General features: G+C 35.1%; 1 protein-coding gene across 2 annotated transcripts in view; it reads right to left on the minus strand.

Annotated features, from left to right (window-relative positions):
- The window catches only part of wake (ankyrin repeat and fibronectin type III domain containing protein wide awake), a 271,094-nt gene that overhangs the window by 22,281 nt on the left and 228,628 nt on the right, over positions 1–20,185 (minus strand). For both annotated transcript variants that reach the window (XM_011070250.2, XM_011070248.2), the window contains one exon: positions 7,782–8,039. In XM_011070250.2, the coding sequence (XP_011068552.1) occupies positions 7,782–8,039 (258 nt within the window). The remainder of the gene's footprint in view (positions 1–7,781; positions 8,040–20,185) is intronic.

Below are 20,185 nucleotides of genomic sequence, written 5' to 3' on the forward strand. Positions count from 1 at the left end.
TGACGCGGTCTGACGGCAATTATATTGACAGCTATGGCCATCTATTGATAAATTCCGGTTTCATATTTACATACTATATGTTTGTATAACTTTGGTGGGCACAACACAATCCGAAAATTTATATTAACCGTTTTATACTATATATTAAATATTTATATATGAAATATTAAATCTTTTATATCAAAGATAAAATAAATATTATAAATTCAAGGCATAGGAATCTGCGCTGCAATTCGTACGCTGATTATTGTATATAATAATATTTAAATATAAAAGAAATGTTAAGAATCAAATAATAAAATTAATAAAACATTGTCAACTAATGACAAAGCGAAGACGAGACAACGTATGTTTCGGTTAACTTCTAGCTTTTTTTTAGCGTTGTGAAAGAAACCTTTCTAATCATGATGGTAGTAAAATGTGACGATTCGTTAACTTCCTTCCATAACTATTGGGCAGAAAGGGCTCATCACAAAACCAACACATCAAGAACAAAAATTCATAAGCTAGATGGTCTAAAGCCAATATTTAATTCGTTAAAACTGGTCAGAATGAAACAAAAATCGCAATGATTAACCTGACAAGAGTCGAGGATGAGGTCACTTAAGATATTTCTTCGGCTACAATCATGCTAGAAAGTTAATCGCGTACAACCTGTGAATATAGGTTCTCCGCGTACTCTCTGAAAAAAGAAACTTTTAAGGCTAATATACACACATATATGTGTCGTATCTATATGCATGAACATTAGTCGGCACTTGGAAGACAATTGGAAATGTGGCAACAGCATGTCCTTGTTTCGCTGCTCGGCGAGAGAGAAAGAAACAAAGAGAGAAAAAGAGAGAGAGAGAGAGAGAGAGATTGATTGATTGATTAATTTTTTATTAGTTTTCTTAGCTATTTCAATAACAATACAATAATGTAATAATCTTAAACTTAAGTGACATTACGACGGCAAGTCAATAAGTTTTTAGAAGAACATAGTAGAATACATTTTTTTGATCGATTCATTTTTATTTCTCAACATAGTCTCCTTTCAGCTCGATACACTTGATCCAACGATTCTCCAACTTTTTTAAGTCGTCTTAAATAATATGATTTGTCCAACCCTTCAAAATCTCTGTCTCGGCGATGAGCTGCTCTCTGGTGATAAATCTCGTTCTTCCGAACCATTTCTTTAGGTTTGGAAACAGGAAAAAGTTGCAGGGGGCTAAATCTACCGAATATGCTGGACGGGAAAGCAATTCGTAGCGGAATTCGTTGAATTTGGTCATCGGTATCAGGCACATGTGAACCCGTGCATTATCTTGATGGAAGAGCACTTTCTTCTTCGCTAAATGGAGACGTTTTTTCTTTAAAATGTTGTTGAAACGGTCCAATAAGGTTGCATAGTATTGATCGTTTGTTTCGAAGGAAGGTAATCGATACCACATGCATCCCAAAAAACTGTGACCATCATCTTTTCGGCTGACTTCATGGTCTTCGCCTTCTTCGGAGCTGGTTCACTCGGTGAAGTCCATTGTTTTGACTATTCCTTTGTCTCAGGTGTGAAGTAATGAATCCATGTTTCGTCTACAGCAATGAATCGATGCAGAAATTCATCTGGATTACGTTGAAACATTGTTTTGAAATCGTCACACGGTCGCGCTTATGATCCACAGTGAGCAAACACGGCATCCATCTTGCCGATAGTTTTTCATACCCAATTGTTCGCAAAATTGAAATCACTATGCCATGTGATATGTCTGTGACCTCAACAAGCTCGCGCACTTTCATTCATCGATCAGTCAAAATAATATCGTGGATTTCTGGCGTAGCAGCCTCAATTGTCATCCTGAACGACACATGTGTATCACATGTGGATGTACGATCACATTTAAATTCATTCACCCAATTGTATACAGTCGCAAACGCTGGTGCAGATGTACTATGAACATTATCCAATTCGGCTTTGATTTCTTTCGGCATTATACCTTTAATATGTAGATGTTTGATCACTGCACTCGTTTTTTCCCATTTTGCAAAAAATACAAAGTTCGCTTTAATCGTCTGCAGAAACAACGCGATGAATTCTGCTCAAAATTTGACAGTAATCAGCTGAAAGATGCTACTTATCAAAAAGTAATGCGACATGACACTGCGAATGCCCTCTGACAGATTTTCTAAGAACTTATTGACTTGCCCTCGTAGATATTATATATTCTTTATTGCTCTTTTAAATAGCTCTAGCCTTTCATATTGCTTTATCTCATATGGTAAGTTATACATTTTCACTCCTTCATAGAATATACTTTTTTGTGCATTTTTCGCCCGAAAAAACCTTCAATTTATTGTGTTAACACTCAAATTTAGGTGTTTACCATCAAAATTGAGTATTGACTATTAACATTGGGTGTCACTAAGCGTTCAATGTTGGGTGTCAGTTGAGAACGACCATAAATATTCGGTATTGCCTTGATGTAGACACTCAATATTAAGTGTCAGTTAAGCATTGAGCATTAATGTTTCAGTTGGGTGTGATCATTCAATTCGATGAATAGTTTGGTGATTAGTTATAGTATTCGCCATACTATACATCGAATTTGATGGTAATACCCAATCGCGGTTTACTCAATAGATGAGTGGAAATTTTAAATGGCTTAATAATCTTTGAATGTTATTTTTAAAATTGAATGTAAGTGTCACTTGAATGTTAATCTTTATGATTGAAAATTAACGCTGAAATGTTGAATATAGATACGCTACCAGATTCACTTATGAAAGAAATATATTTTAATACTATACGCATGAATCATCTTTTTGACAAATTTATCTAGGCTGCGTTCGAAACATTATCCGAGTGCCCCCATGTATTGTTTTATCCTTGTTGTCCAATGTGAAACAAGAATAATAAAACAGGAGCATTCAGATGATGTTTCTAAACGCAGCCTAGACAAAGTTTGTCAAAAAGATGTTTCACGCAGACCTAAAGATGTTGAAGCCCTACTGAGATATATCACAGTTATATTCCTGTACGATTACAGTGATCAAGCATCGTTGGCTGGGGTACAATATTGGAAGGGTGACCGCTTAGAAAAATAAGGAAATAAAATCCCAAATGAGAAAGGGAGTGTTTTTTTTAATTATAATTTTGTCGTGTGTTTCGGAAAATGTTGCAAATTAATAATATTATTTTAGGAATAAAACAGATTTATAATAATTAATTTTATATAACAAAGCCATTTATTTTAATGGTTTTCTTTGGATGTTAACCTTTAATTGGATATAATCTTCAGTTGACGGTCCGAAATTACACTCAAATTTGAGCGTTTTTTAAAAATGTTTAACACCTAAATTTGAGCGTTCTTTTTGAGTGTTCAACGCCCAAAATTAAGAGTATTTTTTCGTAAAGGCGGTTTGCGGAATTTTATTATAATATTCCCGGTCTGCCGTGTTTGTTTTTCACTCTCAATTCCTACAACGTATTTCTTAATTGCTCCGGCATGTCATTTAAGATCTTAAAAATAAAAGTACTCACATTATAATAAAATCTTTGTTTTATGAACATAAACTGCAGCGAGAGAGAGAGAGAGAGAGAGAGAGAGAGAGAGAAGAAAAATTTCATCAAATTACAAATTTAAACTATTTTTAAATTATTTTATTTTAATTATTTTAAACTATTTTAATTCAGAAACGGCACTGCTCTAAGCCTCTCCATTTTTTTAATAAGGTTTCTACAATATTTCTACATTACATATTTATTTTTTTAAAAAACCTTTAGAAAATTTTCGCCGCAAAGTATTAAAACGTTACTTTGGCTAGGCTTGATATAGGAGCTTATGTGTTAAAAGAAAAGTGAAACTTTGAAGGTGAATATCTCCATTTCAGCATCGCTAGGATCTTTGAAATTTTAACCATATATAGATAAAATTATTGTAAACATAATATCCAAATTTAAAAAAAATCTGTTGAAACTCAATTTCTCGGAGAAATATCTTAAAAAATGCATCTATATGATATAATATAAATTCTCTGAGGTAACGAGACGAGGTTTCTTTATTAAACTGACAGAGACTCTGAGTCTTAAATTGAAATGAATTGAATTAATGGTAAAAATCTTTAATATAATTTGGAACCGGAAAATACAACGTCAAAAATATAAATAATATTACGAATCCAAATAACAGTGGTACGCTTGGTTAAGTAATTTCGTGTCTGTGTTCAAATTGACGTTTTTTTTTTCGTTTGATAATTACTATTTCCGAAATTAAAATAATAATTCTTCTTATAATTTCTCTCTACATAATTCTTCTTATAATTTCTCTTTACATCCAAAACTGCAACTTCGTCCCACTTAAATTCATGTTCAAATTATAACCGGCGATTTGTCACGACACAGTTAGTGATAATATTCCTTTTTATGTGATTCTTATGTTCAAGAAGTTCTGGTATTTAACTATTTGCCAATTTGTCAAACATAAGTAGCATCGCAATTATTATTACAAGATATTTTATAAATTACATTTTTATGAAAAAAAGTAGTAAGAGCATTTTTTTGTGCTTTGATAAAACAAGACAATTTATCAAATTAAAAAAAGATAATTTTGAAACAACATCGTTAATTATATGTCTAAATTTTTCTGAAATCGACTCTATGAATGGAATTGTGAACCATAACATTTTTCTTTTTTCAATTTTTTCTATGAAATTATTCGTCTCAACAATTGGTTTTTTTTGTTAACAAGTTGTTTTATCTTTTTATAAATAATATTGAATACAAGGCATAATGGGTAATCATTATACAATAAAATTTTAATTGCATATTTAAGATTCTTTTTACGAAATTCTGAATGCGAGAGTAAAAAAAATATGTCAAAAAGACCAATGATCGTGCCTCTTTTTTTGTGAGAGGAGATGCTGAGAATTAAAATTAAGATTTCTACCTGAGAACGTATATATGTTTGTGGTATATGTCAAACTTAATATATCCGACTATAATCGTTATATCTAAAAAATTGATCTAAAGAATTGACCACCACCAATTATAAATTAAATTCTTATGAATTAAATGGAAAGAAAACATAATTGCTTATTTAAAAAATTACTCATTTCACATACATACATTTTTAAAGCAACTATGTTTTTTTTACAATTGATTTATCTCATTATTCTGTTCATAAAAGTATTAAGGTACGATTATCGAAAAGTTAATAGTTAATATGAAAAGTTAATATGAGTTATTTACGAGTTGAGTTATTTACGAGTGTAACATTTTATGCCAATATGTGCCAGAATAAAGTATAAAATATCTCGGTCAGTGGTAAAATATTTTATCATTTCGATGTAGTCCAATAGGAATATCATTCGATCAGTGATATATTTTGCCATTGTGTTTGAGATCGGTAATTCGAAAGAAAGGCAAGAATTCTTTCAGTCGATCGACATTAATTGTCATTGAACGCATGCATAAATTGAGCTCGTGATTTCATCTCGAGCATGATCTTAATCCTCGTTAAAATCATCGATTTGGCGTTCTTTGTTCTTTTTAAAACAATTCGTTACACGCAAACAAGTTGTCGTTACCAGCAACGGACAATCGAAAGTTCTAGAACAATTCAATTCGCGCACGCGAGCGCCGCGCTCCGACGAATACGTCACGCGCTGTCACCAATCCCACGTACGGATTTTCTGTCGCGCATGACTGTTACGTTGAACGTCGTTAGAAAAGAATCCAAAGCGCCAATCAATTTTGTACACCTAATGCCACGTAATAATTACGATTGTGGCAAAATTTTATTGGATTTTTTCCAAAAAGAAAGCCCAGGCCGAAAGCAATAAATGCTTCGATCTCGCCGTCCTCCTTCTTACTTCTAAAAGTTCTTAGAGTTCTTAGAGTCATAGTCTTGCTACTATATCGCTTCATAAAACCGCCGTGCTACTGCTTAGTGAAAACCGCTATAAAACGAATCTTTTCGAGAAGTGCCGAGAAAATTGCCGAGATTTTCCATCACTGCGATTCCAAATACAATTTGGTAAAGGTGACCGCATTTAATATTCTGTTAATCTAATATTTAATTAATTATATTTTTTGACTTTGTAACTGTGCATATTAAAGAAAATTTTTTTGTTAAACTACAAAGAAACGAAGTTCTCTTTACTGTCGCTTATCATATCAACCGTGTGCCGTTTTCTCACTCGAATCTTTCGCGCGGTGCGCTCTCGCACACATTGGATTATTGTCAATAGGAATATTATTCGTTTTGAAAGCTACTTATTTATACAATTCAGTAGTTTTAAAGGTTTAATTTTATCAATGGTAATATTTTATTACTGAAGATTTTATCACTAACTGATGATAAAATCTTTAATAGTAAAATATTACCCCAGATAACCAAGTAATATCCCCCAATACTCGCACAAAATACCGCTACTGTTACTGTACCGCTACGAGGTGGCGGTGTATGGCGTAATTGTACGGTAGCAGTACAAAAAGAGTACATAATATTATAGTACAGAGTATCAACATTGTACCTATACTGCATAGTTTAGGTACATCATGGTACATAACCTGTATCATATCAATACGACGTACTATATATTGTCGAGGAGAGAAACTGGAAATCTCTAGTCAAAGACGATATACATAATAACTGATTACGAAAGTACAGTATGATTATAGTAAGTTTATTTAAGTAAGATTATAGTAGAAAGTACACATATGATTTTCTAATCTGAAAATAGTCGTTATAACATTAAAATTAAATATCAGATAGTAACTGGCTGAATGTTCAGTTGAACAAATTTTTATTAGGATCATATATTGAACAGATGTATCATAGCTATACATCCATGATTATATAGGTGTTCGTGGATCATCGAAGTACAGTGATTTCCAGATGATTTCAGAAGTCAAGGATAGTGGATGGTGGTATGTAATCGGATGACCGCTTCGAAGTACTATGAAATTATAGTTCCTGAATTCATGGAAAAACGTTTTTTTTTAATCATAATTTTATGTGTATTCTGGAATAAGATATTAATCAATAATAATATTCATTTTAGTAATAAAACTATAAAATTAATTAATTTTAGTAACATCTTATCGATATGGCGTATCAAAAGTACAGTATATCGGTACTGTAAGCTTTAAGTATGCACGTACGTGACAGGTGGTATTTTGCTATCTGGATTGTTATAAAATATTATTGAAAACGCCATTCATTTTCAATGATTTTTACAATGATACTTTTAATAGTAAGATCACCTGCTTTTTTGCGATCAGCAGTTTAGTAACCCCTTCATGTTATCTCGGAGGGCTTATATATTATATAATATATATCATCTAGATGCATTTTTTAAGTGACCTCATCGACATTTTTCATGTTAGTCATTGCGATTTTTGTTTGATCCCGATCAGTTTTAAGGAATTAAATAATTACTTTACATCCAGCTTGCGAACTGATTTTGAGATGAACTCGAGTTGCGGGAGAAAGTTAGCGGATCGTTACGTTATACTATCATTATGACTAGAAAGGTTTTTTTATAACGCTGAAGAAAGCTAGAAATTAGCCGAAATGTCTCGTCTTTGTTTTATCATTAATTGACGATATATTATCAATTTTATTCTTTAACCTTACATTTTTTTTTATATTTATATATTATTGTATACATCAGTCAGCGCATAAATTACGGCGCAGATTCCTATTGTCTTAAATTTATTGTATTTATTGTTTCTTGAATTGGAAAGAATCTTAATTTTTATTCTGTTGTCTTTTATATTTTACATTAAATCTATTACTCACGCGCTTGGTCGAAACCTAGCAACATTTTTCTGAGGGCTCTAGATCTTCTTTCCCACAAGGCAAGTTGCTTATTCTCTGTGCTGCCACCGCATCCAGTAAGGTTGTTGTGTTGCGTGGTAAAACTAGCTCTATGGCAAGGTGTTTCCAATAGATTTGTTCCGCCGCTGCCGAAAGTACTGCCACCGAGCTCTTGAACTCTATGCTCTGCTTCCGAGAGCAATGTCGTCAAGTGGTTACCCAGAGATTCCGGAGACTTGACTGTGTTAACAGAATATCGAACGTATATATAAATACGTTCATAGTTAAATAGTGTGTGAGTGTATGAATTACAATTAATTAAAAATACATTTAAAGCAAACTTCAAATTTTGATCGGAAATCTCTGAACAGAGTTAGGTCCTATTTCGATATACTAGAAATGAAAAAAAAAACAGGTTTTTTTACTTCAGAAAAAAGTATTAAATAGAAAACGGTTTTAATCAAAATGATATAGAATTCATGAAAAATATATATAATTTATGTTAAATACAGTACTGGCCAAAATTATATCTTTTGATTTTTTTGAGCATAACTTTTGTCAAAGTGAATTGAATAGGCTCAAATTCATACAGCAGACACTTGGTGACAGGTGTACATTGTACGTAAAGTACAATGAGATTTGACATTGTACACCATGATTTTTTAATTTTTTACTAATTTTTTCAAAATCGTTTTATTGTATTTTCTTTGCTTTTCATGATACCGTAGTTTTTACCGTCATGACCTAATCTTAGTAGTTAAATTTAGTGTTTTACATTATGACAAATATTCGTGGTACTCAAGATATAGATGAACGACAACAGAAAGTCATCGTAAAGGGTCACAAACAAGTGTGGATATTATACCATCATTATTAAACAACATGAACTTATTTTTGTCGCTGTAGAAGATATCAGATCATTGTTGAGGTGTCTAGTTGAAGTATGCTTTGGCTCACTCTACTCGCGCCTTTCAATCCTTTGCGGAAATGAATGATTTCATTACAGGTCACTGTTCACACACTCTTCCGACTTGCAGGCGACGGCGTATGATCTGTACAAACGGATTAGATTGCATAGAAGTCGATATTTCTTTAGCAGGTCCAGCGCTATACAATGTAGGTTGCTGCAAGATATGCAAAGGATGTTGCAATCGACGAGAAAAGTAGCGTAATGTGATCGATTATTCTTCTTCTTCTTAACATAGCTTCGCTAGAAGCGTCTTTCAACGCTTAAGAAACTTGGTCTGTTGTTTTGGAAATGCCAAATTGCTAAGCGATCTTCTTATGTATGTCCCCACTTGTTTGTGGCCCTTTACGATGACTTTCTGTTGTCATTCATCTATATCTTGAGCATGAGTATTTGTCATAATGTTAAATACTAAATCTAACTACTAAAATTAGGTCACGGTTAGGTAACAGTAAAAACGGTATCATAAAAAGCAAAGAAAATACAATAATGCGATTTTGGGAAAATTAATAAAAAATTAAAAAATCATGATGTACACTGTCAAATCTCATTATACTTTATGTACACCTGCCACCAAGCATTTGCTGTATAAATTTGAACGTATTCGATTCGCTTTGATAAAAAGTTATGTTAAAAAAAAAAGAAAGATGATATAATTTTGATCGGTATACAGAAAAAGATATAGAATTAATTTTTTACATTCATTGTTAAAATGTTTGATATCTACGTCATTTCGTTATTACATATTTAATATTTTTTTGTCTTTATGATACTAAATCAAAGGAACATCCTTGCGTTTTTGCGATGTGTAAATAAATTGATATTTTTCACTGACAATGATCTATGCACACTCATCGCTTATAATTATTTGAACGACAGATTTTATATTTTACTACGATTTTAAAATCTAAATGGTCTATATTGTTATTAACACAAATACAGATAATGCTTTATTATGTATAATTGACACTGTTTTATTGTTCATATTGGTTGTAATTGTATGTATTCTAAATTTTAATTACTGAGGCAATGTCCCAATATATCAATTTGAAAATAGTTGGAGACAGTTCGATGAATAATGTTTCACTAATATATATTTTAGAATACGTATACAATTACAACAAACATAGCACACAGAAGCAGCGTTAATTATTCTAATAAGATATTATTTGTCTTAACGATAGTATGGAACATTTACTTAACCTTTAAAATCAGAATACAGAATAAAATATGGCCCGAATAACTATAAACAGTAGTATTTATAGTTATTCTTATATTTATGACTGTCACTTACAATTAGTCATTATATTATATTTTGACTTTCATAGTTATCTATTAAATTACACAGAAATCTTTTGAATAAATGAAAAACTAAGTTCTAGAACACTGCTTTGAGTCTTTTTATTTAAAGTTTTTGGTTTTTTCGGTTATTTTCATCTCTATGACGTATACCGCTAGTTCTGAAAATCTCTTATATACAAAATGTGAACTATCAATTTTCAGTATTGGCAATACCAGATGTACAAGTATGAAGTGCGGATTTGAGACAACAGATGGTGCACTAATGCAGTGTGTAGTATAAAGATTTGACGTATATGCCATTTTGTTGTGCCATCAACAAGTGTCAAACGCGCATAAGTGATAAATTGAAAAAGTGTTTGCATAGTATTGTTTTGCTATGTTCAATATGTCGAAATTTGTGCCAAATAAAGAGCATTTGCGGATAGCATTAATTTTTTGTTTTCATTTGAAGAAAACTGCTGCTGAATCATATCGATTACTTCGAGAAGCTTATGGTGAACATGCTCCATCGCAAGATACGATGGTTTCGGCGTTTCAAAAGTAGTGATTTCGATGTTGCAGACAAGGAACACGGAAAACCGTCAAAAAGGTACGAAGATGTAGAATTGTAAGCATTGTTGGATGAAGACGATTCACAAACTCGCAGAGCAATTAAGCGTTAGTCAACAAGCTGTTTCCAATCGCTTGCGAGAGATGAAAAAGATTCAGAAGATCGGCAGATGGATACCACATGAGTTGAACGAGAGGCAGATGGAGAGGCGCAAAAACACATGTGAAATTTTGCTCGAACGATACAAAAGAAAATCGTTCTTGCATCGTATCGTTACTGAGAATGAAAAGTGGATATATTTTGAGAATCCCAAGCGCAAAAAATCATGGGTAGACTCAGGCGCACCATCGACCGCAAGACCGAAAGTCTTCCGCTTTGGCAAGAAGACGATGCTCTGTGTTTGGTGGGACCAGAAGGGTGTGGTCTATTATGAGCTGTTAAAGCCTGCTGAAACGGTTAATACCAAACGCTACAAACAACAATTGATCGATTTGAACCATTCGCTACTCGAAAAACGATCAGAATATCGAAAAAGGCAACACAAGATCATTTTTCTCCATGACAATGCTCCATCACATACGGCAAAATTGGTTCGCGACACGTTGGAAGCATTCAGCTGGGAAGTACTAGCCCATGCGGCTTACTCACCAGACTTCCGATTACCTTGTTTGCATCGATGGGTCATGCACTTGCTGAGCAGCGCTTTGGTTCATACGAAGATGTGAAAAAATGGCTCGATGAATGGTTCGCGGCAAAAGGGGAAGATTTTTACTGGCGTGGTATTCACAAATTACCCGAAAGATGGAAAAAATGTGTAACTAGCAATGGAGCATACTTTGAATAAACCACTTTTTATCATTCTTCTGAATTTAACGTGTTTTTTTGAAAAAAAAAATCCGCATTTTTCATACTTGTACACCTGGTATACAGGATACGATAATTTGCACACCTCACAAAGCTTGTTATAAACAATAAGTTGTATGAAAAACTATTATATACAAAAGTTGTATGATTTCGAGCGAGCCACACAAACTGCAAAACTTTTTTATAAGTGGAGGCGTTAAAAAAATTTTAAAGTCAATTCCATTTTTTAAAATAGAATTATATAAATCTTTTTACATAATATGATTTTTATAACTATTCTACATACAAAAGTATTAAGATAAAGATATCGAAAAATCAATAGTGTTTACGAGATAATTTATATTTTATTCCGACACATATTAACATAAAAGTATTAAATATCTTGTAAACTAATTTCTTGATGATCATATTTTAATACTTTTACAAACAAAATAATGAGATGATCAATTGGTAAAAAGACATATAATTGCTTTAAAAAAAATATGAACAAAGTAAATATTTTTTTAAATAAGCAACTTTGTGTTTTTTTTTACACTAATTTATTGACACGATAACTATGCAAAATACGGACCCTGCGATGACCTTGATATATGTTATCAGGGTCCCCTGATTGACTTTCAACAGATTTTAATCGCCGCTCATTATTCATTAAGAAATTATTAACAACAAAATTTGAAAAAATAACGTCTTATTTCTACTATATACAATATTAAAAATTATTCCATACTTCTTTGTTTGAAGCAAGGAGGAGAAACTCGCTTTGCATCGAAAGTCGCGCGCCCCTTGGCGGGGGGGGGGAGGGGAGATGGAGTGAAATTCGCTTCTCGTGGAAAATCGTACGCCCTTAGACAGAGAGGTGGTCAATGGTACTTATTTGCTCGACGAGTAAGTATGCCGAGATGGCGGCGAAGGCCAAGTCCCAGATCAATTTTAAGGACTTGGCCATCAGCGGCCTTCGATTGAGGAGAATCCTCATCGGGGCTCTCATTTATGAGATTGCCTCATTTATGAGGTTGTCATTTATGAGAGAGAGCTGTTCAGACTTATGCCTTGAGATAGAAGTGCGCCGAATACTCGGTAACGAAGACGGCGTCAAAATAGCTCAGCCCTATAAAAAGCTAGCATCACAAGCCTTGACAATTCGACCATAAGCCGATGCCTTGGTAGAGACTACAATGCCGCCGATATTAATTGAGGATGATGAAAATCACGGACTCGCATTCGTATGGGCCCAGATCCCCGTAATGGCGGCCGGTAAGGTCGCTAAAGGGAGAGAGCTCAAAGTCAGTTGAATCCTGGAGCGCGCACGACTCCTGGAGCAACGTCCGCTCTAATGTTATAAATGTCCAGAGCAGAAACATACGCACGCAATGTAAGTGTCCAATAAACAGGAGTGACGTCTGCTTCCGCTGTGCACAAGCTGGGCGCACTCAGTTAAGGAGTGCTCGGCGAAACAGCCGGAATGCTAGGCGTGCAAGTCCAGATTGGAGACAACGCCTGCTGGAGACAAGGCAACCTGGAAAGGTAACGAGGGGATATAGCCTGCTTCTAGCGGCTTCTCATAGATTCATCCCTAGGTGCGTGAACCAGCAAAGATCAGTCGGATACGCAATCGATACACGAGATGGAGGACCCTCCACCTGAAGAGACTGGGCAATCACAGCCTAGTTCCTCCCGGGAACCCATCTTCCAGTTGACAAGGATAAGCGGATGCCCAGGAACGCCCGTAATCAGGATGCCCTGCACCGAGGGAGAAAGAGCCTTCCCACCGGCTGGAATAAGCGGATGCCGTTATGGACGCTCGCGACTGCCTCGCAATGGAGGTAGAATCTTCCGGCGAGGATAAGCCGGCGCTTTCGGGTGACTACTCCGCAATTCACGAGGAGAAAGGAGGATAGTCTGGAGGATGCGATTTCATCTGCTAAGATATAATGTCCTGTCGCGTCCTACAGGTAAACTTGAACTTGTGCCCGCCAGACACAAGACATGTTTTTGCAGAATATTATGGAGCGTAATTCACTTATCGGAATAATCGCTAAATCGTGGCGAATCCTCGAGAACCACCCATGATAAGTGGTAGACTCATCTGGCTCAGCCGCTATTACATGGCGGAAGGCCACCTTGTCCTCCCTTCTCCTCCCAGTACGTCATACTAAAGGGCGGTGAAAGGAGACGAGTAATAGTTATAGGAGTGTACTTCCCCTCGACTCAAGCTGGCTGAGTTCGAGGTCCATTTAGGCGTGGTGGAGAAGTTCATACGTGGACTTCTCCCCCCTCTAATCATCGTTGCGGAGGATTTTAATGCCTGGTCTTCTATTTGGGGATCCAGGAGCACGGGTCCTCGCGGCAAGAATGCTTGGAAGAGTGGGCTCTCGAGCTCGGTCTGATGTTAGCTAACACAGGGTCGGGGAGTACTTGCATCCGCCCTCAGAGAGAGTCTATTGTATACCTCACCTGGGCAACACCGGCCGCAGGTGTGAAGAGATTGGTGGATTGGCGATACGGGGACCACTTCAGATTATAATTGACTCGATCTTTGGTTTCTGATCGTCATCCCCCATCCAGGAAAATACACCATTGCGGAATGCGAAGATACTCATGTCACATTGGGCTTCGAAGAAGCAGGGTCACTGCTGAAAAGGTCAAGGTGGCGGCTAAGAGGCTCGGTGATGCATCTAAGGCCCTTGAACCTGATGATAAATGTAGTCTTCCGATAAATGTAGTCCCTTGTCATAGGGGAGCTCGATCCCCGCATTCAGTCTACATTTACAGACTGTATAAGGTTGGGCCGATTCTCCTCCCGATGGAAGAGGGCCAATTTGGTCCTTTTGCGGGGAAACTGGCAGACTCTCTGTCAGCCTACAGACCGATCTGGACGAGCTGTCTGCTGGACGAGTTGAGAAAGCTGTTTGAATGAATCATTACTTCCTAGTTCGTCCAGCACTTGTCCCAGGGTTCCAATCTCCAACGAGAACCAGTTTGCGTTCCGAGAGGAGTCTATTTTACAATAGACGCAATTTCAAAAGTTCACCTCTTTTCGAAACGGATTGTGGAAGAGGATGGAGTTGCTCTTGCTGTTTCATTAGATATAGTAAATGCATTCAATTCTATCCCTCGGGCGGGCGGCCGAATTTTATCTGCCCGCTTACCTCCAAAAGGACCTGAGCGATTAGTTTCGGGATAGGGTGATCTGTTATACGCTTTGGATCGGCGGAGAGTCACAATTTATCTTGCGGGATTCCGTAGAAGTTGGTACTTGAGCCCCTCCTGTGGTACCTCGTATATGATGGAATCCTCCGCACCGTTCTTCCCGCTAACTGCGATCTAGTCTGTTACGCAATTTCTTACGCATACGATATGTTGATCGTGGCTGGTGGGGAAACATGGGAGGAGAAGTCCGCCATCAAGACAGAGGCGATTTCGGCGGTGCAATGGTGCGGAGAATCCAAAAGGCGGGAAGAGGCTTCACAGAAAACTGAGGCTCTTTTTTTTATGAGAGGATCTCCAGGCAATCACAAAGCGGCTGCCTTGAGTCGCCTTCTCCCGAATCTCCAAAGATGCATACACGGCTTTTATGTGAAACGTAATGCAATGAGTGATTCTATATAAGTCGCCCGGTATGGGCTCGGGAGATAGAGATAAATAGGCGCATCAGGCGTCTAATAACGCCCATGCAGCAGTAATGATAACTGAGTCTACCGTATCATATCTCACGCGGTCACTGCTCTCGCCAGAATACCTCCTCATACATCTCGTCGCCAACGAATGTGCTTAAGGTCTATCGGCACGTTTGGCGAATGCGAGAATGGGGGATTAAACTCATCGCAAGGGCAGTGGACATATTGCGGGGACGCGAATGAGAGAGAACGTGACGAGAATCGGAGAGACTTTTCTTAGACCTGTTTTTCTCCAGACGCAGGAACGTTGAAGTTATTCAGCCTCATCTCAGGTCATAGGTGGGCCGAATTCGCGAGAGGTTGTCTTTCCATCTGAAGTGTCCTTCCATGCTCTCTCCGAGCATGGGTGCTTCAACAAAACGATCAGCGCGGCATGCTCCGCCCATCTCTACGGAGATGGAATGCCGCCCATCTAAGATGATGGCTCCGAGAGAACTTAGTTTGTCTACTGATGCGAGGGGGAGGGGGACTGATGATCCCCTCCCTGCATAGAAGGTAAAATTGGCAAAGGAGGTGACACCCAAGGGCGCCACGGATTGGGAAGTGGCTGAAAATATACCGCAGATGATCCCTGGCTCCTCCCCATCAAAGTCTGTTAGTTGATAGCGGTGGGTATACGATCCTTGGACTCCTTTTCTGAAGGGAGGAGGGGAGGGGAGACAGGGCTATCGAGTCTCACACTACTCCCGGGTTAAGCCAATCCTGGAGGTATCTCCCCTCCATGATGATCTCTTCCTAGGATGATCTCCTCTAGGAATCACCATCTTTGGAGGAGAGTAGATTTTCTCCATTAAAAAAAAAAGAGCAGGAGGGGGGTGGACTTCTCTACGCATGAAAAGCCATTACGTAAGCAAGAAAGGGAATAATTTTTATTATAAATTGGTGCATTTAGTGACACAACTCGACACAAGGTAATTCTTAGTAAGGCATTAGGTATGTAGGCATTCTCATCTTGGTTCCACTTGATTGATAGGTTATAGTACGATTAGTGACAAAGGTAAGTGTTAAGAAGAGCTCGCTCGTCTCTAATTTTGATAAAAATACACATAATCGATGCGTTTTCGCATAAAAATAAAGATTTGACAAGAAAAAAATGTCGTTCTGCTCTGCAAACCGAGATATTAATATTCAAAGTCGACGACTATTCGGATTAAAAAATCTGTCATAACATATCCCTATACTTTAAAAACATAAATTCTCTGCTAAAGTAATAAATTTGTATTTTAAAAGCAGTGAATTTGTTTTTAAAACGGTGAACTACTGCTATGACAGATTTTCTAACCCGAATAGTTATCGATTTTAAAGATTAATATCTCGATTTGCAGAACAGAGCGATACTTTTCTTGTCAAATCTTTATTTTTACGCAAAAACGCATCGATTTAGTGTATTTCTATTAAAATTTGAGGTGAGCAGACTTTTCTTAATTAACATTTACCTTTGTCACAAATCGTATTATATGATCAAGTGGAACCAAAATGGCGGATAAGAATACTTACATACCTAGTGTCTTATTCCTAGTATCATTTTTGTTTTCCATTACATTTATATCGCTTTTTGTCGATGACACAAGTCGACTTTGATTGGCCCTACTCGGATGGTGAGTTTAGCGTAGTTAGTCCAACTATAGAAAAAAACTTATTCTTAAACATACGTTGCAAAAAAATAAGAACTTATATTTTTAGTGATATAACGTACAAATTTGACTTTGTAAATGAAAAGAAATTCTTATAACATAACGAAAGGTATGCAACGTTTAGTTATTATTATTTTAAATAGAAGGTGTCAATTATTAAGAGTATTATTTATTATAAAATTGTTTATCTTTGTACTGTATTAATTTTAACCTCATCTATTGGTGAATGTGGTAGCATTTCGATATTTTATCCTGATAATGCTCGCCCGCATATCGCTAGAATAGCAATTAACTTCCTCGAAGAAAACAAGATCGAGATGCTACGACATCCACTAATGAGCGTGGATTTGAATCCCATTGAACATGTATAGGATATGATGGGAAGAAGATTACAAAGATTAGAGAAACCACCAACAAATCTGCAACAATTGAAAGCAGCATTACATCGAATGGTGGGACATTCCTCTAGACTTTAATTAGAATTTTCATCAATATGCGTACACGTTTACAAAAAGTCATCCGAAGACGAGGCGGAAATACATAGTTTTAAAGAACATACCGCCACATGCCTCCACCCCCCCTCTCCCCCAATATGCACGCACGCATACAAGGTGTTTTAAAAAGAGCGGAATTTCTGAAAATCTCGAAAAATATAAGTTTTACAGAAAAGTATTTTAGACAAAAGTTGTAGGATTCAAAAAGATCTACATATTTACTGATCTTATATATCTATCAGTTTGACGGTGGCATCGCCAAGGTCAGGTCACATCATTTTTTTTAAATGTCACATCCTATTTTTGATTGCAGAATCTAATAGCTGATGTCAAGAGCTTTTTAAAACACAATAAAATAATTTTTCATAAAATACCTTTTGAGTTGTAAGGCCTGAAAGTACAGTACCGCCGGCATTAACATTACGAGGTGTCTGAACGACGTGTCTAAAACCTCTTGAATGTTGTTCAGAATCATGTTCTGGATAACATTTGTTAACATCAAGATCATTGGAGATTGTTTCTCTTATTTTCATTTTTTTTTATATAAAAATGAAAATAAAGAAAATAATCTCTAATGATCTTGATATAAATGCCAGCGGCAACTGTAAGTTCAAGTTTTATAACTCAAAAAGTACTTAATGAAAAAATGTTTTCTTATAGCATTTTGAAAAGTTTTCGATATCAACTGTTAGATTCTGAAATCAAAAGTAGGATGTTCCGTTTAAAAATATCGATGTATCTTGACCTGATCTTGGTGAAGTCATCCAAGGTGATGTAATCGAACTAATAAGATCAGTGAATAGATCTTTTCGAACCCTACAACTTTTATCTAAAATATTTTTCTGTAAAATATATATTTTCCGAAATATTTAAATGTCCGGAGGATCGATTCTGTATCTTGAAATAAGATGAAAATTATAAAAGTGAGCGAAGAACTACTTTACTAGAATATTGATTATTTCATTGATCAACATCTAGTAAATTTGCTCGCTTTTATAATTTTCATCTTGTTCGAAGATACAGAATCGACCCCTTGACCTTTTATTGGGACACCCTGTATATGTGTGTGCACCTCAATCAATAATTACTTTTAGATACCGTTTCAAAATGTGTTACACTAATATGAAATTTTCAGAAATGTTGAATCACAGCATAGCAAAATATAAAAAAGATGTAATAAAACTGTTTGATGATAATTAAGGTAATATCTTGTCAACGTTATGATTCAATATTCATTGGTTCAATATTTATTCAATATCAAAAATAAATATGTATTTCCAAAAATATTAGTTCCTAAATTAATTTATATATAAAGCTAAACTTAAAAAATTTATTTTATTTACTTTCATCTTGCAACTTTTGAGTTTTCTAAAAATCATTTTTATTAAAATTCAAGAGAATCTCATAATACTGCGCTTCTATTATATACTACAAAATTTTTATTTACGAAAAAATTACTTCATCACGTCTCTCTCTCTCTCTCTCTCTCTCTCTCTCTCTCTCTCTCTCTCTCTCTCTCTCTTCCCCTCTCCCTTTCTCTCTCTCTCTCTCTCTTCCTCCCTCCCTTTACCCTCTCTGCCTCTCCACCTACTCCTTTTCTCTCTCTCCTTGCAGATGAAAAAATATATTTGCAATTATTTCACTTCTTTTTCTACTACAAAAGGAAGTCCTTCGTTATGTGGTGGAAAAAACCAGTAAACATATGCAAAATTAATTTTTGTACATTTTAATTTTGTTATTATACTTTAATTACTTTTAATTAACTGCTATATAGTTTCATATTTAATACATATAATTTCAAATTTAATTAATTTCTTTTTTGTCTTTCATTTCCTTCTTGTCTTTAGTCGTCTTTCTGTTTCGTCTTGCAAATGAGCAAATATTTATAAATATCTTATCTCGTTTTCTATTACAAAAGAAAATTTTCTATTATAGTAAAAAAAAATCCTCTAAATATATGTAATAACAAAATTCATATTTCTTAAATCTCTTACTTTAATACTGTCATTAACATGCTGTTGTATTGTCATTGCAATCATCCGATTTCAATTTATTTCCATTGAGTTATATGCATAGTTATACATACAATTAGTTATTTCGCTCTTACCTTTATCATTCCTTTCTTAAACTCTCTTTCTTTCAAAACTTTTTTCTTATGTGTTTTTTTTTATTTTTTTTCCATTCCTTTTGTTATCCAATGCCACAATATTTTTTCTCAGATAATATTGTTAATAGTTACAGTAATATGGAAGAAAAATTGCAAATTAAATACAACATAAAGTATAACGTATTAATTCTTTATAATAACAACGTATTAGTTCTTTATAATAAAATATCGAGTAAAGGTTAAAATATTAATGAATAATGAACTTATCTGAAACAATCTTAACGTTCAAGAGAAAAAAGAAGTCATTAATGCATGAACAGAACCAACAATTAAGAAATTTATTCAATAATTTGTAATAATTTTACAATATTACTATTACACTATATAATATTACTATTAACCCTTTTATAATATTTATTAATCGATATACTTAACCTTCGATACACATAACCATCAAACGCGTGATTTCCGCAATCTCAGTCTCTCACAAAGTAAGCGCAGCGAGAGAATCAATCGGCATCGTTGAAAAGAGATAATGATATTTCGATTATATTCGATTCTCTATCGACGTAACATGTCCTTTTTTTAGAAAGGAAAAGTTTTTCATGCAATTTATAGTTTATCAAATCTTTGGAGGTGTGCAAGTTATATAGCTCACTTTGTCTATTGGAACATAGTATAGTTACATTTTGACGAATGATCCCTGTTGAAAATTCTTGTTTTTTGTATCCTTAAAAGTTGTATATGATCAATCAAGATTATCAAATGAACGTACATGATCATATAAGAAT

Source organism: Acromyrmex echinatior, chromosome 13 (genome assembly GCF_024713525.1).
Source record: "Acromyrmex echinatior isolate Ae372 chromosome 13, ASM2471352v2, whole genome shotgun sequence".
In the NCBI taxonomy this organism is placed as follows: Eukaryota; Metazoa; Arthropoda; class Insecta; order Hymenoptera; family Formicidae; genus Acromyrmex; species Acromyrmex echinatior.